The sequence below is a fragment of the Sminthopsis crassicaudata genome, chromosome 4 (genome assembly GCF_048593235.1).
Source record: "Sminthopsis crassicaudata isolate SCR6 chromosome 4, ASM4859323v1, whole genome shotgun sequence".
NCBI lineage: Eukaryota > Metazoa > Chordata > Mammalia > Dasyuromorphia > Dasyuridae > Sminthopsis > Sminthopsis crassicaudata.
The window spans coordinates 438,166,514-438,189,136 of record NC_133620.1 but is presented as its reverse complement, the minus strand read 5'-3'; the positions used below and the strand labels follow the sequence as shown (position 1 = coordinate 438,189,136).

General features: G+C 37.5%; 1 protein-coding gene across 1 annotated transcript in view; it reads left to right on the top strand.

Moving 5' to 3' along the window:
- The window catches only part of TBX15 (T-box transcription factor 15), a 138,173-nt gene that overhangs the window by 97,435 nt on the left and 18,115 nt on the right, over positions 1-22,623 (top strand). The window contains exon 6 of the mRNA XM_074263231.1: positions 6,743-6,807. Coding sequence (XP_074119332.1) covers positions 6,743-6,807 — 65 coding nt within the window. The remainder of the gene's footprint in view (positions 1-6,742; positions 6,808-22,623) is intronic.

Sequence of the window (22,623 nt, the reverse complement as noted above, 5' to 3'; positions counted from 1 at the left end):
GCATATGAAGAAAACTTCTCATTACCTTTGAATTCAGATTATTTAATCCAGATGAATGACATGCTCAGGTGTAAAAACTGGATAAAATGATAGTGGAGCTCCTATCAACAATATATGGAAATGGGGCAGCTAGGTAGTACAGTGGATAGAGTACCACCAACCCTGAAGTTAGGAGGACCTGAGTTCACATCTGGTATCAGACACTTAATACGTCCTAGCTATGTGGCCCTGGGCAAGTCATTTAACCCCAACTGCCTCAGTAAAAAAAAATAATATATGAAAAGTTGTGGAAAATGGTAGAGTTACTAGACACCCAAATGAAAGCGAATGTCCCAATATTTTTTTAAAGGAAGTGAACAGAGCATGCAAAGTTTAGATCATAGAGTTTGATTTAGGCTCTTAGTAAAAGCTTAGAACAGATCTCAAAAGTGAAGCAATGATTCCAAGGTATAAGTATGGCTTCACCAAGACCAGATCATGCCAGACTGACTTTATTTCCTTTTTTGGAAAGGTTAACATGATAGTAGATCAGAAGAATACTTTGATTGTGAATGTGTTCTGTATGTGTGTGCACATAAGAACACACACACATGTATGTATAGGTATACTTTATTAAAACTAAAAAAAATTTCTCTCTTCCTTCCCTCTATCCTCCTTCCTTCTTTCTTTCCTTCCTTCCTTTTCTCTCTCCCTTCCTTCTTCTCTCTCTTTCTCTCTCTTTTCTTTCTCTTTCTCTTCTTCTCTCCTAATTGTTAACAAAACCTAAATTGAAATATCTTATAGCATTCTTGTGAATAGAATGGAGAAATACAGGCTAGAAAAGAACACAATTAAATGTATTTTGTATTGGTTGAAAAGTAACTATTAATAATTCACTGCCAATTCAGTAGGAGAATGATGTGTTGGTAAATGTTAACAATTGATTCTCTAGGAAAAAAAGAAAAAGTACACATGGCACACTTTTAAGTTTAGTTCACATTATTAACATTCTTTCTATCATTTTTTCAGGTCTAATCAAGAAAAAGGCCAAAAATCTGTAAAGTTTTGATTTTCTTTTTAGACTGTGGGATCTCTGTCAAATTTTGAATAGTGGAGAGAAAATATAGAAGCTAATTTAAAAAAATTAGTTGGGTAACACTCTAGGTTATAGGATGATTGGAGGAAAGAGGGCCTGAAGGAAAAGAAACAAATTAAATTAGAAGGCTATTGCATTCTTCCAAGAAAAAGAGACTGGACTGAGGAAGACATATCATACAATAGAGAAATTTTAAAGGAAGAACCAATAGGTTTTGGTGGATAATTAGCCACACATGATTAAAAAAAATTAAGACCCCAAGGTCCAAAATTTTGATGAAGTGGAGAATGATGTTGCATTCTCAATTGAATGGAATTACATTCAATTGCATTGAAAAAGGCAATTAAGTGAAGAATGTAATCTTCACTCCTTTATTCCTAGTCTGATTCAGAAGTGTCTATTTCAATGAATGAGATTTTTCCAGGTAAACTTTCAATATCTTTATATCATTGGAAAAGATCAGATGTAATTAGAAATTTTAGTTGAATGCCAAATCAGGTTGTTATTGAAAAAGGGTCCTGTAAGACACTTTTCATATTTTTAGGAGAAAGTTTCTACTGAGAACTATGATCATGTTATGTCTAAAGAAACAAATTGAGAAAGTGGGTGAAGTGCTTTATAATTCTAAATTGTTTTATATGCACAATCACCTTTGTTTTTGCATGTATAGATTCCATAAAATCAAAAAAGTTGAGGTTTTTAAAAATAGTATTTTATTTTCTCCAATACATGCAGAAATATGTTTTCATGCATCCAAATCATGCCTCCAAATACATGCAATGTTTTCAACATTCACCTTTGCAAAACTTTGTCTTCAAAATTTTTCTCCCTTCCTCTCTTCTTCTCCCTCCCCAAGATAACAAGTATTTGATATAGAGTAAACATGTGCAATTCTCCCAAATATATTTCCATATTTGTCATGGTATGCAAAAAAAATCAGATCAAAAGGGAAAAAATGAGAAAGGAAAAAAAATCAAGCAAACAAATAGTAACAATAAAAAGTGAAAATACTATGCTTTGATCCTCATTCAGTCTCCACAGTTCTGTCTTTGGATGTGGATGGCACTTTCCATCATAAGTCTATTGGAACTACCTTGAATCACCTCATTGTTGGAAAGAGCCAAATCCATCACAGTTGATCATCTTGTCACAGTGTGCAATGCTCTCTTGTTCCTGCTCACTTCACTTAGCATTAATTTATGTAATTCTTTTCAGGATTTTCAGAAATCAGTCTGCTGATAATTTCTTATAGAACAATAATATTCCATTATATTCATATGCCATAACTTATTCAGCCATTCCCCAACTGATGGACATCCACTCAATTTCCAGTTCCTTGCCACAATAAAAAGGACTGCTACAAACATTTTTGTGCATGTGGATCCTTTCCTCTCCTTGATGATAAGAGGAGGTTTCTCTGTCCAATTTCCAGTCTCAGTGAAGTTTTATTTGTAGAGTGCCATTTTAGCTGTTAGCAAGACTCATAGTCCTGTAAATTAAGCTCTCTCTTTTATTTCAAACTAGCTTTTCTGTGCAAAGATTTTCCTACATTTTAGAGTGGAAAAAATGTTTTTAAATGACAGTACTTTTCCTCTTTTAAAATGATTTTGGGTGATAGGAGAGAAAAAAAATCTCTAATGTCTTCTTGGGGAGAAAAAACAGAGGCAGCAAGGTAGAGAAGAAATTGGAGCATCTTCTTTCAAACCTCTCTCACTTTCTCTAAACCACTCCAGAGGGTTGAGAATGATTGAATGCCATCAAACAGAAGCAATCAACAGCAAAGAAATGCTGACTGTCTGAGTCAGCTATTTTCTCTTATTCTTATAAATCTCCAGCTCTTTACACTTTTCACTAGATCACCCCTGAGAATCAAGGGTCTGACATTCTATCACAATCTTCTATCATTTGATTAGAAGAGCAGGAAGGATATGTTTCTATTTCAATGGAATGTTTTTCAATTCTTTCTCCTCACTACCTTCTCCCTGCCCCCATCAGCCCTACATCTAAAGTTACCTCCTCCCCTATTCGGCTTCCCTGACCTAAGCAGTCAAAAAGGCTTTAGTTTTACTGTTATTTGCTCACAGAGAGCCAATTTGGCAGAGGCTAGGTAGGCAGAAAAGAAGTCTTAGGCCTTGCCCAGAATTTCATTGTGGAGAGTAAAATTGAAGAGGAGGGATAGAGGTGACTTCATACTCTGCTCTTGTTCCTTGGAGAGGGATGGAGCCAATATTTCCACCCTAAATAACTAAATAAGGTGGAAGTTTCCATTGCAAAGACTGTGTCTTTGAGTACCGGAGATGGAAGAGATCCTAATAGCTAGTATTTATGTAGTTATTTAAAGTTCAAAAAGATCTTTACAAATATGATCTTGTATCCTCACAAGAACCCTGGGAAGTAGGTGTTATTATTATCCCCATTTTAGAGATGGGAAAACTAAGGCAGAAATGACTTGTCAAGGACAATATAGCTTGTAAGTATCTCAGGGCTGACTTGAGCTCGTCTTCTGACTGTAGGACCAGTGCTTTATCCAGTGGGCCATCTAGCTTCCTTTAAAGAAAATTGTCATTGTGCCTCAGGTCACAGGGATATTAAATGACAAAGCTGAAACTAGAGCCTAGTTATCCAGATATTCAGTCTTCTTCAGGGAGAAAATATACCCATCCACAATCTGCCCACTCCCCACCCATCACAAACCTTGACTTCTCTTGTAAACAGAAAACAATTTTTAAAATATAATTCTGATCTCCCCAGGTAATAGTTCCATTTACCCATGGAAATTGACCTTATGTGAGTTTGAAAATTCAGCCTAAATTGCTTGTATCAAATCTGAAAGGATTATTGAGGTGCTCATTTGTATCCTAAACCATCCAGATAATTTTATTCCAACTTTTCAAACACATCAATGCAAAATTATTTTCTTCCTGAGTGGAACCATTCATATCCCCCAGAAGAAACCTTCAAAAGCATTGCTAGCCAGAAGAAGAAAGAGAAAGAAAACCAAGAGACTTTTGACTGAGGAAGGAACCTCTCAGTTTTGGTGCTGTGAAAATTAAACTCTGGTGTTTCTGATTTCCATTTCCTACTTAGATGTGGCTGATAACATTTACACCATGCTGCGTGATTCAGGCCTTGTTTCTAAGAAGCCCTGCTAGTCTTCAAATTCAGTTAAAGATTTAAAATGAATAGTAGCTAAGCCAGCATCATAGGGTAGCTCAGCTTACACCAGACAGAGTAGGCTTGTGTAATGGAAATTCAAGAGGATGCTTCTATAGTCCCCCATTTTCCATGGGATAAAGCTTGAACAAAACTTCTGTGAAATCACTCTTGAGTGGTTAGAAAGTCTGTCTTGGGCTCAGGTTCTGAATAGGAAAGCCATGTCAGACCATTTCATTGCCTCAATATTCATTGACATCACCTAAAAACTATTCCCTGAGGCTGTGATGGCCTTGATAGGCAAGGAACCATTGTTTTTCATCCCTACTTGCACTGATCACAGATAGTGAGACTAACTTTGGAAATGTATCAACCATCACATTTGTAAAGATCTTTTTGAACTTTAAAACACTATAAAAATGCTAGCTATTTCTAATCCCATCCATTTCTAGTAATCAAAGTTAGTCTTTGCAGTGGAAACTTCTGCTGTATCCAGTTATTTAGATATTGATTCCATCCCCTCCCAAGGAACAAGAGCAGAGTATGAAGTTATCTTAACTAGGTAACTTTGGGGAAAAATTATTTATGTAAGTAAAAATTTAATTTTCAAATAATATGCATATAAATTATGTTGCAAATCTTGAAGTGATATATAAAGGTGAGCTATTACTATTATTATTGCTATTTTTATTAAGTTTTCAAAATGCTTCGTATATGTAAAATCTTTATCCCAAATGCCCTGTGAAGATGTTATTATTCCCAGTTTTACAAATAAGAAGACAGATAAACTGAGACTAAATGATATGTCTAAGGTCCTATAGCTCATAATTTTCCAAGTTAGGTTTTAAACTTGTCTTCCTGACTCTCGGTCTATTCAGCCATGAGTTGGTCATGGGAAGCTGCAGCTGTTTTATGAGTCAAATCCAACTTGCAAGCCCAGCTAGAGTGAGGGATATCGGCCAACTGTCTGCCAAGTCCTTTGATTTTTGCAGATGAAGGCTCTGGGACAAGTGGGAGAATCCAGTTATTGCATCATTTGATGGTTACTGGCTTTTAAACCTTGCATGCTGACACCCTTAGGGCTGGGGGCAAGCTGCTAGAGAGTAGGTAGCTCTTAGCTTGCTCTCCAGAAGCCATGATATACAATGTCCTCAGAGGCACGGGGAACTTCAGCAGTATGGCAGCCCAATCATATATCAGAAGGCCTTCTCATAAATGGGTTTGACGACATAAGCCAACTTGAAAGGGAGAATGAACGATTATAACCTCAACTTGAAAAGAAAATATGGTGTGTAGTTTATTACTGAGGATTATGGAGGAGGAAAGAGCTGATTTTAAGTTAAGAACAGAAAAAGCAATGACATTCTTTAAATTCACTGCAGTCTTCATGTGGCAGACAGTGGGATTTAGAAAGCCAAACTTTCAGGCTCCTGATCTGCTCCATAAAACAGAAGCAGAATTGCTTTCTTTCACTACATTATTAGCGTCATGTTATTAGCATGTGATATTGGAGCAAGAAGTGTTTCAGGGGGAAAAAAGTCACCTTAAAGCTAGCACAGTTCTTTCATGTCAGAGTCTGGTTGTCAAGATCTCATGTTGCCTTTTAAAGACTTTTAAAGACTGTGTCTGAGAAATTCCACTGTGAGGAAGTGGTTCGGAAGGGGAGATGAGGAGAGCTTTGGGGATTTGCAACACAGGAAACAACATGAGCTGTCCTAGTGATAAGTCCTATGATTTGCAGAAAATTGAAAAGAGTCTTAAGTGATGCTATTCTCTCATTTCTAGAATTACAGTAAATTCAGTATTTCTCCCTCCTCTTTCCCTTAACTCCCCACCCCAACTTTCAGTCCTGAAGGGTTTGCCTATAATGAGTCATTAACATCTGTTCCAGACACATAAGTAGCAGAATGCCTTTCATGGCCATGGTCGAAAATGGAAACACTGGAATTCTTATGGGATTTATTGGTCAAGCTTTGCCAATGTAGGCACTGGGAAAATAATTGATTCTGTGACTGGAGTTAGGATATAGAAGGGGACTTCTGCCTCACTTGGGGAAATTGGGCTAGTAGACTTCCCACTCTTGAGGAAGCAAGTGTCTTTCTGATATTGTTGGGTCCAGTTTGCTTTAGTTTATGAAGACTGCCTTTCAAGGTGGAGCAGGAGGCACAAAAAGCTTAAATGACTTGTATAAAGTTACAGAGTTTTTCAGAGGCAGAGGCAGGATTTCAATAATTCTCATGGTAATAACAAATGCACAGCCCCATGGATCCATGGGTGAGGGAACTCTCATTGTAGGATTCATCCAGGTTTCATCCTGCACTTCTCTGAATGATCTTTTGGTCAGTTTTTGGGTAAAAATATGACTATTTTCTAATTTTTTATCTTGGAACAAAACCTGAAAAGAAAACAAATGGTAATGTCAGTTGTAAAACTAAGGGTGATTTTTAAAGATAAATAATTGGAAAGAAAATCTATGTTAGAAGTACTAATTTGATTTTATTTTATGGTCTCCAGATCACCAGATTAAAAATTGATCGAAACCCCTTTGCTAAAGGCTTCAGGGATTCTGGGAGAAACAGGTAAGGAAAATGGGGAAAATGGGTTTCCTGACATCTCTTTCTACTGTGATTTTACTCTGACTCTGGCTTTCTCAATGACCATCTGTTTTACCGAACACAGATAATATCATATTAATAAAGGAAAAATAAGGTTGAAAGTTGAAGCTGGGGTGGGGGAAGGAAATGAGGAGTGAGAGTGGTGCCAGATAAAGAAGAAAAGAAAGTATCATCAAATAAATATTTAAAAATATATAGAAGAGGGAAGCAAGTTCAGAAGGAGATACAGATAAGCAGATCAGGCTTGGAATTATTGTATTTAAATTGAATATATACTTCAAAAACCATATACAATGGAAATTCATAATTGTATACACAATCCTCTTTTCTGTTTTTCTTTTTAAGTCAAAATGTTCATGTTAGAAAATCACATACACACACACAAACACACACACATAAATTAAAATAGTGACCACTAATCCTGCAACTGGGGAAGATAGGTTTCTTTAATTTTTTTGATAGATTTCTTTATTTTAGTGCAACCTAAAAGAGTGAATATAATTGATTATATTTACTATGATAGCACTGAATAGAGTTACTAAGCCTTTCAAACCTCATTGTTTTTGTTATTATATAGATTGTTCTTCTGGTTTTACTTATTTCACTGTGTGTCATTTCATACAAGTCTTCCCAGATTTCTCTGCAATCCTTATAATTCCTAACCTTTCTTTAGAAGAATAACTTTTCATTAATTTAAGCATTTTCAAATCACTTTCTTAGGCCTTCTTCAGTTTTCTATATTTCCTTACAAATATGGAACATTGGCTTAGCACTCTCTTTGAATTTTAAGCACCCTTTTTTGTCCTACTTGAGGATGTCACCAGAATTATCACAGACCAAGGAAAGAGACAAACTTTATTCCTCAGGGAAGCCTGCAGGTAAAATGAGTCCAAAGTCATAGGATACTCCCAGATAGTCAACAGTGTCAATGACTGGGCAAGAATGAATTTCTAAAATTAGAAACTACTCAAGCATACACTGCTCTGAGTACCCAGCTGAAAATAAACTCTTTGAAACACAGCTCCTGTTTGTAGTTGTAAAACCCCATGATATTCTCCTAAAAAACAAGGCATTGGGAATCAAACTTATTTATGAAGTTGATAGGAAGAAAATAGTATTCATCTCATTTTGCAGGTGAGAAAAATGAGTACACAAAGTAAGGAACTAAATCTGTGATTGCAACTGGAGACTTCTGGATAGGAAAACAACTAGTGAAATATATTGTTCCCTTTTCTTTAACTCAGGGATTCTTTACCTGTGAGTCAGTGAATTTAAAAATATTTTGATAAATATATTTCAACAATTGTTTTCCTTTGTAATTCCACGTATTTTATTTTATGCACTTTAAAGACATTATTTTCAAGAAGGATTCATAAGTTTCACCAATGATTCCACAATACAAAAAAAGTAAAGAACTCTTGAAATAGAAGATCTCTGCAGTCCTTAATTCTATGATCTGTAAAGCAAATCATCACCTCACTGCAATTTATCTTTTGAATCCACCTGTATTTCCAAAGGTTAGGTTTGGAGCCACATTAGATCAAGAGATATGTTTTCAGTTTCCATCAGTCTTGGATTTTCCCAGTAATTTCAGCTCTGTTTTTTTAGTTTTTACAGAACTAAGGCTATGCAATTGCCATCAATTCCTCTTGCCTGAGTCTCTGATAAGAGTTGTTAGGAGCTTTGCACACACATATGCCCCATTGTAAACAGTAGAAAAGTTCTGTCTCTTCTCTCAGAACTCCAGTAGGCCAAAATACATCCAAAAGCAACTTAGTGTGTTCTTGCCTGAGGTCTCCATCTAAAAGAAGCTGGGTGATGGTATCATTCAAAATGTCTCTAGAGTCCTGGGCCTTGACCTCTGAAGACCACACACCATCATTTTATGAGTCTTTGGTTTCTCCCAGTGTCTCAGTATCTTAAGTAGTTAGTTAACTAGATGATGCAATTCTTCCCTCTTCCCCTAACCCTCCCCATGTAATGTATACCTCTTCCCCAAATCCCTTCCCACCCCTGCCCTCATGCCCAAAATAGTTCTAGGAAACTACAAGGTAAAATTCCTTTTTAACCACATGGCCTGGATTTTGTTTGTGTTTTAATTTTTAAAAATTTCTATTCCAAACAATATATATTTTTTTCTGTATTCTGTGACATAATTTTAAAGAGCTGTATTAGTCAATGAGAATTTAAGTGATTTGCGTTGGGTCAAATGGTATCCAAGGCAGGATTTGAAGCTGACTCATTATCTTCTCTATACCACATTGCTTAGAGGCCAGATCTTTATTATACTCTACTGATTTTGTCTTTATGGCACAGAATAATAGAAACTAAACCACAAGCTCTCAATGTGTCAGGGATAAAGAAAGGGCCAGATCCCAAGCTACCCATATCTTAGTGACCAGTGTGTACCCTGTGGGCCACCCCTCCCATTAGAGAGTTTCTTGATATTAACAGAACGTCTTAAAAATTTTTTTAAAATCTCCTAAGGCATTTTCAACATTAAGCATTTTGCACAAAAGAATATTTGATGAGTTACATATAAATGTACCAGAAACATACGGATTAAATTTCTCTTAAAAACACATGGGCTTAAAAATTAAGGGGGGAAGGTGCTTGGCCAATATCTTTTGGTTTTACTGAACACAAAACATTTGTGAAGTACTTTGGAGACCCAGAATTTGCCAAACCCCAAACCAAAACATGTTCAGGTTTGTCAAGCACTATCTATCCCAGCACAATCCAGAGGGCCTCTAAAAGGGAAGGACCAATTCCCAGTCAGGGCCTGATGCAGAGGAGGAAGAAAGGAAGAGTATTTCTAAACATTACTTTCTGAAAAAATGCTTCTACCCAACTATATGTGCCTAAGACTCAAAATTGAGTATTAAGATACCAATAAGTTAGTGTTCCATAGAATACAACTTTATCCCTTGAGTGTATGTGCTGATGGGGTTGGTAGTAGATATAGGGGAGTAGAAAATAGAGATATATAGCATAAACTTTGGGTCTAGTGAAGCTTAAGTCTGAATCCTTCCTCTTATATTTACTAATCCTGGGCTCATATTTATCTATAAAATTTAAAAATAAAAAGTAACTAGGGTCATTCAGCTAGTATGTGTTTGAAGCTAGATTTGAACTCAGGAAGAGGAGTCCACATCTGGCAATCTAAACATATAGCTCTTAACTGCCCTTTTCTAACAATTAGAGTCATCTCAAACTCCTGATCTCTTTCCAAAGGTGATGGCTTCATTTTCATTGAGGGTCTTCAAACACATGGGTTCAACCAGATCAATCAAATCAATAAGCTCACAATGGTGAGTGTCCAACTGCGGGTGTCCCCCAAGACTTCCTCCTGGTCTTCTTCCCTTCCCCCTTCTATTTTCTCTAACTTGATAATCTCATTATCTCCTATTGGCTCAAACCATCATACAGATGATTCCCAGATCTATTTATCCAGCACTTCATCTCTCTGCTGAGCAATTGTTTGTTGGACATTTTGAACTAGACGTCCCATAGGCCTTTTAAACTCAACACGCCTAAAAGAGTATCATCATCTTTCCCCGCCAAACCCTTCCCCTTCTGAATTTCTTAATTCCTGTCAAAGACAACTATCCTTCCAGTCATCCAATTTCAAAATCCCAATGTCATTTTGACTCCTTTCTCTGATTCCTCTCTCCTTCCCACCCTTCCCCTGTTTCTTGCCAAATCTTGCAATTTCTCTTCCACAGGAGGTCTTGAGACTACTTTATGTTCTTAAAAATTGAGGACCTTAAAGAATTTTTGTGTCTATAAGATATAGCTATAGATGGAAATCAAAATATCTTAGTATTGCTGTGAAAATAGTTTTAACCTTATGGATTTTCCCTAAGGGTCTCAGGGACCACAAAAGACCAACAGGAACAGCTGTTGAGAATAGTTCTACAATATCTCTTAAATATATGCTCCTTCTACTTAGGCTCTCATCATCTCCCTCTTATTTGAACCATTGAAATAATCTTCTAAGTTGTTTTCCTACTTCAAGCCCCTCTCATTTGCAATTCAACATTCAGCTACCAAAGTGATTTTTCTAAAGTATAATTTTTGACTATGTCAGCATCTTGTGCAATGATTCAAGTGGCTCCCTTTGACTCCAGGATAAATAACAAGTCCTTTGTCATTCAAAGTTCTTTACAGTCTGGCCTATTTCTACTTTTAAAATCTTATAAGTTACTCCTTTCCAGGGGCTCTATGGCCAAAACCATACCAGCCACCTTGCTATTCTTTCCGCATGACCTTGTTTCCCCATTCTCCACACTTTGGGCCCATTTTCCCCTCTGCTTTTGCTAGGCCCTGAATATTCTTCTTTCAAGTCTCTGATATTTAGAATCTTCAGCTCAAGCATCTACCTCCTCCAGGAGGTCTTCCTGGTCCCCCTAGCTTCTCATGCCATTTCCTCTCAAGTTATCTTCCATCTGCACTGAATTTTTCTTTTGTGTTCTGACTTACATTAAATTATTTCTTTTATCTTTAGGGCTTTAACACAGTGTCTTATATAGAGTGAGTACTTCATAAGTGCCTGCTAGCGCTCGGGAGTATAATGGATGGAATGCTGGGCCTGGACTCAGGAAGACTGAAGTCAAATATGGTCTTGGACACCTACTAGCTGCGTGATCATAGGAAGGCCATTTAATATCTGTTTGCCTCAGTTTCTCTATCTGTAAAATGGGGGTAGTAATAGCACCTGTCTCCTAGGGATATTGTGAAGATCAAATGAGATATTTGAAAAGTGCTTAGTGCAGTGAATAGTAGGTGTTAACATAGATGCTGGCTATTAATATTATGTTTGCTGATTGGTTGCCAATTACTGTATAGGGACTCAAAGAAAAAGTGAAAAACAGTCCCTAAATTGAAAGAGCTTACATTCTAATGCACATACTACTCACACATATATGCAGATTTACATGTATGTGCAAGTCAGAATACAGAAGGCAATTGTTAGGACAGAAATTAAGGTAAACCGAATTACAAAGTTCTGATCATGTTCAATTTGTTTTTAAGGCTATCAATTACCAACAAAAGGGCTCTTTAGTTTCTCAGCAGGCCAAAAAGACTTTGAGAGCAGACAGATAAATTTTACCTTCAAAGGAGTAGCATCCCAAGATTAAATGGCAGCATCAGAGATGTAGAAAGCAATATGATTGGCTGCACAGTCTGAAGCATCACAACATGATTGGCTGAAAATTAAGAAAGAGATGCTAGCAAACAACCCTCCTTTCATCCTTCAAACCTTCCAGTGTACTTGTTTATCATTCCTTTCCAAACTTCTATGAGTTAATAGCCTCTAGAAAGCTTAGATCTTTAATAGTAATTAACTCTATTCCTTTGGACAGCATCAGCTGGCAACTTGAAATGCCCAAGTGATTTTTGCCTTGGGGGTTGCTGGATGATTTGGCAATTCCTATAATCCTCTTCTGGCAAATATCACTAGCATCAACACTCAAAGCCTCCACTGAATGCCCAGTTGCATGTGGCTTTGTGCTAGGTACCATGTTGGGAAATAACCACAGTCTAGACTCTAGGAGACTTCATAATCTAAGAGGAGCAATAGTGACACTGACAGACACATAGATATACAGGCTTGTAGGCTAAGAACGTTATTCTAAGACAGAATTAGGTGGTCAGGTAATACTCCTCTCTTGCTTTAGCTGAGGTTACTGAATTACTTTTCCTCATCATTTGATGGAGCTGGGCTTCCTGCTGAGGCAGGCGTGAAACAGGAAGCAGAGTCTTTGAGTTGGGAGGCACTGAATGATCTCCAGATGCTGTCTATTCAATCCCAGTGCTCTTACTAAGGGTCCAGGTCATTGAAAGACAGAAAGGGGAGGTTATTCCAGGCACATGTAGGAAGGAAGAGGATGAAAGAAAGAGAAAAAAGGCAGATAAAGATGAAGGGGGAAAGGAGTAAGAAGTAAGGGAAATAAAAGAGAGAGAGAGAAAGAGAGAGACAGACAGAGAGAAGAGAGAGAGAGAGAGAGAGAGAGAGAGAAAGAAAGAGAGACAGAGAGAGAGAGAGAAAGAGAGAGAGACAGAGAGAGAGAGAGAAAGAGAGAGAGAGAGAAAGAGAGAGAGACAGAGAAAGAGAGAGAGAGAGAAACAGAGAGAAAGCGAGAGAAACAGAGAGAGAGAGACAGAGAGAGAGAGAGAGAGAGAGAGAGAGAGAGAGAGAGAGAGAGAGAGAGAGAGAGAGAGAGGAGAGAGAGTATTAAAGAAATAGTTCAGAAAGCTGTAAAATCACCTTAATTTGGAATACCATCAGGACAGTTTTGAACTGAATCTGAAATTGATTATCATTTGAAATTAGTTTCACTCACGAGCAGTTTGGGACACATAGTCTTTGAAACAGCAGATCTAGCTGTGGATGATGTGTATCTCTCTGTGCTTCTTGGATCATATAGGAAAAGAGGATATCCCATATTCTCTAGCATCTGCACGCTTTAGGAAGGAAGGGTGTGATGTGAGCAAAGGCAGGTGGGGAGGCGAGCCTCAGCAACAGCTGCCTAGCAGTAGGGTGGAACTTCTATCAAACTTCCTCCATCTAGAAGTCAGAGAAGGAAAGGGACCTTTTGTGAGTGCCCCTCTGCCTAATTTCATGATGAGAGTAGGATGATCCCATTAATGGTTTTTACAGATAGACTTGGGAAATGTTATTGGTAAGCTATTGATGAGGGTGGGAATAATACCCTTTGTAGGCTGACTTGAGGGAAGTAAATCCTAGATTTATTGGGGAAAAAATCTGCCAAGCCTATTCCAGAGTTAGAAGGGCAGGGATTGAAATGGAAGCCAAGACTTTGAGTTTTGTGTTTCCTTGTCCTAAAGGAGAAACCTATTATGACCCACCTTACCAGTCCTCTGAAGGGGGAAAACAGCCAAATACTGCTCTGACATTGAAAGCATGACCAGAATAATAGAGGACAAGAAAAGGAATTTGGAGGATTTGAGTCCTCCTGGGGTGTGAAAGTACCTGTCCTGCTAAGGAAATTCATTACTTCTGTCAGGATTTTACTACAAGTTTCATCCAGAATAAGATGTTTTCAGTAAATATCCAGGGAACATCTTTAAGCAAATGCCAGATCAAACATAACTATATGAAGACATAAATCTGAGGATTTATGTGAATTTATCTTAAAAGTGCTAGGGAGCACGAGGCTCCAGAATGACCCCCTTGTGCCTCAGTTCTCCTTCTTCTAATCCAGGCTGCATTCCCTCTAAGCCTCCCTGCATCTGAAGGGAGTTAGTCCCTGTACTGCAAGACTCAAGCTCTCCCACTACCGACAATCTTCACCAAATCTGCATTAAGACATTGCTTTTAGCTCTCAGAGTAAAGAGGCATTGACATTTCCAGAATCAGGGATGCTGGTATAACTGAATGAGAAGCTCGTTATCAAGAAGATATTTCTACTTTATGTAAACAGCCCGCCAAATTCTAAAACTCTATATTATGCAGGCTCTCAGGACACAAGTGGAAGCTGCATCACAGGCGTGTAGGTTAATGAGAGCAGATCTCTGTAACAAGGGCTGGATCCATGGAGGGGTAGCAAGATTCCTTGACTTGCTCAGTGTTTAAGCATCTTATCTCAGGTATTCTGAGATTACTGTGTCTGCTTATAGGAAATTGAGGTAGCTGTTGCTTTTTCATCAAAAGGTAGCCAGGGGATAGAACACTGAACCAATAATTAGAGAGATTTAAGATTCTTATTTGCTATGTAAGCTTCTGGCCACTCCAGTTTCTTCATCTGTAAAATAGAACTAATGGAACTAGTAATAGCAGTTAGCTGCCAGGGATTTTATGAGGATAAAATTAAATATTTGTTAAGCATTTTGTAAACCTTAAAGCATTAGATAGTGCTATATGCTAGCTATAAAGAATAGGGCTTGCCCTATTAAACATTTTTCTCCTCTTCCCATGCTCTCATCTCCCATTCTGAATCATCTTTCTTCCTAGGAGATGAGTGCTGCTACAGTTACATATAATCCAAAGGAATGATTCTATAATGGTGGAATTTCAGAAACTATAACAGGTGTTAAGGATGCAGAAGATATTTTTGGATGATGGGGTTTCAGAGCTCCCCTCAGATCATACCAAGTAGAAGCCGTAATGAAGTTTGCCTTGTAGAATGCTGTCTCTCTTAGATCCAAGGCAGGATTCTCTTGTGATTTGACTTATATTTCCTCCAGAGACAAAAGTATTATGCCGTAAGGAAGAAAGATGTGAAAGATCTGGGGAATTGGGAAGTCTAAGATGTGGGAGCTTTCATCAAATGGAAAGAGTAGAGGTGACTAGCCAGGGATTAATAGCAGTTAACCAAGGTTAACACCTTTGCTTTATGTCTTTGGAGACAGTAATATCATAACAACCTCTCAGAGCTGGTGGTTGTCATGATCCAGTGAAATAACATATGGTCAGTGCTTTGGAAACTTTAAAGCACTATATAAATGCTAGCCATTATCCTAGAAAAGGAACATTTGTTTCGGGTTAGGTTTCAGTTAAAACCCTTGAATAGAATTCTCCATTTCAAGCCCCCCCCCATCCTTTCTCTTCTTCATCAGTTATCTATATCCCTTTGAGGTGAATAAAAGCAATGACACCATTCATAGACACCTTTTATTTTCCCATATTATCTTTTATCCAAGTTGCTCAGAAAACTTCTAGGATCTTCAACAACCACCATTCTTGCATCAAGGGCCTCATGTAAGAGTCTGGAGTTAGAAAAATGAAAAATATTACAGGGCCCCTGACCTCATGGAGCTAACAATTGAAAAAGATAAGTGAAAGATAAATGGACAGCTAAAAAGTATAATGTGAGGGAAAATGTAATTAGGGGCCAAGGAGACATTTGGGGAATGAACCAAAACTTTTAGATGGAAACCATCAAATATAGTTTTCTGGAGAAGGTGGCCCTGAGTTGGACAGCTAGGTTGCATGGTGGATAGAACATTGAGTTTGGAATCAGGAATACTCATCTGTAAACTGTAAGCTTGCTCCTGGGCAAGTCATTTAACCCTATTTGTCCCATTTCATTAATTGTAAAATGAGTTGGAAAAGGAAATTGCAAATCACTCTAGTATCTTTGCCAATAAAACTTCAAAATGGATTCATGGAGAATCAGACATGACTGAACTACAACAAATCCACAGAAACATCATCCTTATTGATTTCGTATTTGTGTCACCTTTTTTCCTGGGGAGCTGGATGATCAGAATAGATATTAACAAACACATTTATATTGCATTTCACGGTTCAAAAGCATTTTACATTTTACAGAACATTTCACTTCATAGATGGAGAAATTGAGGCTCAGAGTCCAAATGATTTATGTGAGATTACATCACTAGCAAGTGATGAGGCTGGGATTTGCCTCCTGGGGCCAAACCCAGGTCTCCTTGTGTCATGTATCACTGTTTCTCCTTATTGTCAATGGGAGGGAGTGGAGGTAGGACAGCCAGTTATGACAATTCTATAGATGAGAAGTGATGAGGTCTGAGATGAGAAGTTACTGTGTGAATGGAGAAGAGGAATTGCTTGCTGGGGATATTATGGAGGTAGAATGGACTGCGATTGGGAACTGATTAAGTGATCCATTAACATTCACCTCCTTCAGAGGCTCATGAGTTTAAGAAATATTTTCCCCATTTTATAGATAATGAAAAAGGTAATACCGAGGCTGAGAAAATTTTCCAATTTGCATAAATATTCAGTGACGAGAATAAGAAAAGAACTTAAGTCTCTGAATTGGGGCCCGGTTTGCCTAACACTAGGTCACATTCCCTCTTGAAAACCATTGCTCACATGCTGGTTGACTCATTTTGCAAGCTGAGATCCAGTTGGCCAATCATAAACTCTCTTTCAACCACTGTGCTTTTCCAAGTGTCTCCCTCCCAGTGAGTATCTATATTTTCATTTATTCTCCCAGGAGGCATTAGTTATGTTTTTCCACGTTGAACTTCTTTCTATTCTTTCCTTGCAACATTTCCAGCCTCTTTGGATTTTGAATGATTTTTCTGTTGTGACTGGCATGGATAGGGTCTGCTCCTTGGGCCAATCTGTGGATTCAATCAATGTTCTTCTTGCTTTCTTTCTCAATCATGGTTATAGATACAGTAATAGGTAACCAGACCTAAATAGACTCCTAGCAACATCCAGTCAAATATCTTCTATCCATTTAATTTATAATCATTTATCATTTTTTTTCTGGCTTATGGTCTTTCAGAGTATGTTAATTTTTTTTCTCTTGTTATTTGTTCTCCCTACCCTGTCATGAGCTTTTTTCCACTATTGTCCTTTTGTTCATGTTATAGTGCCAGAAAAAGTTGGCAATCATTTTATTATCTATGGCTCTTGACCAGTGATGGTGTCATCTAACAGGGTGATGTCTTTGTAATGGCTAACATATTGGAGCCTGTGATAATGAGGCCCACTGTGGCTTGAGGGACATGTTTTTTGTTCTCTGAGGAGAGAATTTGAGGATCAGATCTAGGTAATATATTGTTTCCTTAACATTTAATCCAGATCCAGAGGAGTGGCAATGAGTTGGACTGCAAGGAAGTAAGAGTACTTTCTTATATTACGAGTGTCAGAAATTGGTCCATTGTAGTTCCTTTTCTTCGGGCTAGGGACATCTTGAACTCTTGACTTCATTGGTCTATTGGATACCAGCGGTTCTGTTACATAAAAGCCATCTCCAGGGCTGCCTTTGTGGCCATGTGGAAAGTATTATACCATCATTCTTCTCAGCTAGGTTGTGGGCCTCTTGTCAGTTTGTGGTTCCTTAGAATATCCCCAAGATGACAAGACAGTCTCAGCAGTCTGAATGAAGAAGCCAAACCCTGATCCAGTGAAAAAGAAGGAGTTGCTGAGAGTAAAGGGCTTTCTCAAGTTATCTCCCATTTGAGCTCTCTTCTTGTGGAATGAAAAATGGCCTTGTCTCTCCCTAGCTTAAGCTCCCTATATCACCCATGGCATCAGGAAATTGACTGAGGAGGAGAGGAAAGAACGAGTGTAGAATTATGAAATCAGGTATTTGAGTGGTAAATAGGAAAGAGAGAGTAAATAGAATGAAAAAGAAAAGAATTAAGGCAATCCCCATTCCTGAACCAAATTGAAAGCAGAAGTTGCACGTTAATGTGATGCCTGGTGGGATTATGAATATTGTTCTAGTTATTGAACGTTTTACTGAACACCAAAGGGATGCCCCCACCATTCTTTTGGAATGAGTTGGTTGGAAGGCAGTCCCTTATAGGCTGGCTGTTTTCCCAAAATAGTTGATTCTGAGGCATTACCAGTTTGCAAATGAGGGGCCCCTTGTCTCTTTTTATTCTTTCTCCCTCCCTTCCCATATGCTAAGAAGTTTCTACTTTGCCTAGCCAGGAGTATTTTGGAGAACCCATAGTGAAGAGAACCGGAATACTAAGCAGAGAAGCAATGTTGATTAAGGAGGAATTGAACTGATGTTTTTTTTTTTTTTTTTATCACTGATTCAAGGAGGGGGAAGTAAAAGGGAGATGGGAGAAGGGAGACACTTGCCAATTTGACTGTCTTCCTCCATAGAATCTTCACTGATAGCATTTAACAGGCCCAGAGCAGTTCAGCATGTGGAAAGTGTTAGTGGCACACAGATACCTGGGACAGCTTAAAGGGCTTCTCCCCCCACCCCCTTTCGCTTTTTAGACAATTGAATCACTTTACATATGATTCTGCACTAAAACTTTATAGAGCTAAGAGTAGGTGTATTGAGGAGCTAGTCAAAAAGCCAGAATATAGACTCTGCCCTGGAAGAGCTATTCAAAGTAACTGAGTGTATTAAGGCAGAGGTAGCAATGACTTCTAAGAGAAAGGTCAAGGTCAGAAAGAGCAAAGATGGCAGTGGATGATGCACCTTTGTTGAAGATACACATGCTCATAGACAAAAGAGCAAACACTAAAAGAGTCTGAAACTCATAAGTACCCCTGAATCAAAAAAGAGGGGTTCAGATGGAAAAAAACAATTCCCATGTCCCTGGTAAAAGTTTGTGGGTTCTTTTTTTCTAATCCCCTGCTGTCTTGATTCTATACTAGTTTCCATCCAGTTAGGAGAAGCAAAGACTGAGGATATATTTTTGAAGTTTATGAAAGCATGAGTGATGTAGATAGAATGAATACAGAAAAGATGTCTCTGGATCTGGGCAGTTAAAACTAGGGAAGTCTGCCTGAATTCAGAAAGAAGTACTTTTGGGACAAACAGACACTATGGAATGAACTAGACCTTCTTAAACTTTTTCTACTCATGATACCGTTTCATTTAAGAAATTTTTCTGCACCCCCAGGTATGTAAGGATATAAAATAGGTATGCAAATCAAACATGATAATAAACCATAATTTCATGACACCCACATTCAGTTATGAGAGCCTATATGGGATCTTAAACCATAGTTTAAGAAGCTGATGAGTAAACAAACATGTGATACATACATCAAAGCTATGACACTGTAGAAAAATATAAACGAGCTTAAAAAGGACTTGGAGTAGATAGGTCCATGAGCAGATTAAAGGTAGAGTTGGGAGCAATTACATCCACAAAGTTTTTGAGCAATCGTGTTCTTTCACAAATTCCTGTGCTATTGCTCTCAGAGACAGATTATTGGATTAGAAAACTATAGCTGTGATCAAATCTGGTATTTCCAGGTTGAGCTTTTTTTTACCTCAAGAATATTTCTTTTGACTAGAGAAGTTTACTAGGAATATCCTTCAGGGGTTTGAGGATATATTACTCTTCCTATTTTTCCCAAATGGCAATGGGAAAGGTGCCTTAATGTTTTATGGTAAGTAGAAAGATGACAGATAGAGGTAATACTGATTTCCCACCTTCTAAGTAGCAGTTCTCTTGCCATATTTTTAGAATTCTATTTGGTTTTCTCTCACACTACTGACCATCAGCAAACATGCAGTAGTAATCTGAGGGTAGAATATTCACCAGTCATTCATTTAATTGTAGTAATTTGATTTTCTTCTATATACAGAGCTTTATGTGGAGTACTAGTTGGGAGGACTCATTGATACCCGAAAGACTATCATTACAAAGAAGCTAAACACAATCCTTTCTATCCAGTAAAGATTCTTTTTATTTAAACTCTAAGCAGAATTTAGATTGAAAGCTCCTTAATGATGATGTTTTTGCTTTATTTTTAAAGTAGTTTGGCAAAATTGGCATAGTCCCTAGCACTTAGTGGGTACTTAACAATCGCCTTTAAGGTCAATGCATATCCTGTCATTTCTCATATTTCCCATCAACTTGTAATTGGATTAGTTGTTTATTTTAATCTGAAAATGGGTGAACTTTATTTTAGGAGAATAGTAAACTATTATTGTCATTGGAGATAAAGATCCAACTATATCCTCCTTGGGTCAGACTAGGGAATATTGCATACAGTTCTGGATGTGGCACATTTTTAAATAATATTCAATAACTAGAGAGAGGTCAGAATAAGGAAATATTTGAAAACCACACAGCATTGTTGAAGGAATCTCTACTTGGAGAAGAAAAGAGCAAGAAGAAATGTACATGATAGTAATTTTCAAATATCCAAAGAGCTGTTATATAAAGAGACTTGGGGAGAGACCTTTCTAGAAGCAGAAATAAAATCAGTGATCCATAATAAAATAAAAAATTTTAATTTATGTTGTGTTGCATTTTAAGGTTTATGAAGAGCTTTCCCCTTAATAACTGGTGAGATAGGAAGTTCAAGTGCTATAACTCCTATTTTATTGATATGGAAACTGAGGCTCAAAAGGAGTGAAATGATTTTCAAAGTTGCTTCAGAGTCATTATATGAACTCTTTTTTCCAACATAATATTGCTTTGAATAAGGGGAAAGAATAAATAGAGAGATTTTGGCTTAACAACAACAAGAGCTTTCTAAGAGTCAGAGCTATCCCATGGTGCAGGAAGCACTGTTTTGGAATACTATCTGTGAGAAATGCTGCAGAGGAGATTCCTACAATTTGTGGGAGTGCAGACTACATAATCTCCAAGTTCTCTTTCTAATTCCAAACTGTAATTTGCCAATTCCATCTTTTGGCTACATTTTGAGTCTGGGCTGAATGATTATTTTTTGTCTACAGAATTAGTTATTTAAATATATTTGTTAGAGCACTTACCAGAAATGTCTTGTCTGCTATAGGATAGGATTCAAATTCATTATCCTTAGATGTATTGTTCTTAGATTTAGAATGCTAAAGAACTTCAGAGACCCTTTATTCTAGTCCCCTCATTTTACAGATGAGGAAACTGAGGACCTAGGAAGTCATGACTTGCCTAAGGGAACATAGGTCAATATTTTATATATACATATATATGTATTTTATATACATTATATATATGTATATATTTGCTAAGGCAATTGGGATTAAGTGACTTACCCAATGTCACACCTAGGAAGTGTTAAATGTCTGAGGGAAGATTTAAACTTAGGTCCTCCTGACTTCAGGGCTATCTATTTATATCTACTTCACCATCTAGCTGCCCTGGTCATTTTATGAGATTTATCAATATAGAGAGTCCCCACTAAAGAATTTTCTACCCAGTGCTTCCTCTGTAACTTAGACCCTTAAAGTGTTGCCTGATATACTGATGAGTGGCATCAGGAGTCACTCAGCCAAAATGTCAGAGATGGGGCTTGAATTCAGTTATTATTATTATTATTATTATTATTATTATTATTATTATTATTATTATTATTATTATTATTTTTGCTGAGGCAATTGGGCTTAAGTGATTTGCCCAGGTTTGCACATCTAGGAAGTGCTAAGTATCTGAGGCCATGTTTGAACTCAGGTCCTTCTGACTTCAGGGCTGATGTTCTATCTACTGCATCATATAGCTGCCTTGAACCCAGTTATTTTTTATTGTGAGACCAGTTCTCTATTCATCCTGCTATGATGCTACTCTATTTTTGTCCATGTAAAATATAAGATCTTCTTACAGTCTTCCTTATTTGGATTGTGGAAAAAAGACAAATATCCCAACTCTCATGTCTTACCACTCTCATTGGTATGGTTTAGGATTATTTGTGTTCAATTGTTTCATTTTATCTTATTTTTTTAATTAAATTAAAATTTAAGTCAGTTAAAAAAACTTCTTGATACACACACACACACACACACACACACACATTTCCACCACTACTACAACCACTACTACCACCACCGCCACCACCATTATTCCAGAGGACCGATGATGAACAATATTATCCATCTTTTGACCAAAACTTACATTTTGGACATGACCAATTGCTTGAGTGTGTGTGAGTGTGTGTGTGTGTGTGTGTGTGTTTGTGTGTGTGTGTGTGTGTGTGTGTGTGTGTGTAGTTAAAGAAGAATGGAGATGGAGGCAGTCTAGATGAAATTCCTACTATTTGCAATGACTCTTTAATGCCTTCAAAGAGAATCACAAGCTATTGTTATGGTGCTCAATCCAAGATCCAAAATTAGTTTCTGAGGGACTAGGTCTAAATCTTCTATGCCTTTCTGTCCACTGGGTCTTGCTTATGACCTCTCACTCTCTCTATCAAATTGTTGTACGTGATATATTCAGCGTTAATGTGGGTTGATTATGGGAAAAGGTCTTCTGTTTGGACTTTAACAGATTAACAGCTAATAAACACTAGGCAATACCTTCCCCTCAGAACCTTTTCTTAAAATAAAGGTTGGATTTGTCAGCCCTTGTATATTTAAAGCTTTCTAGATGCCAGGGATGATATTAGAAAGTTAA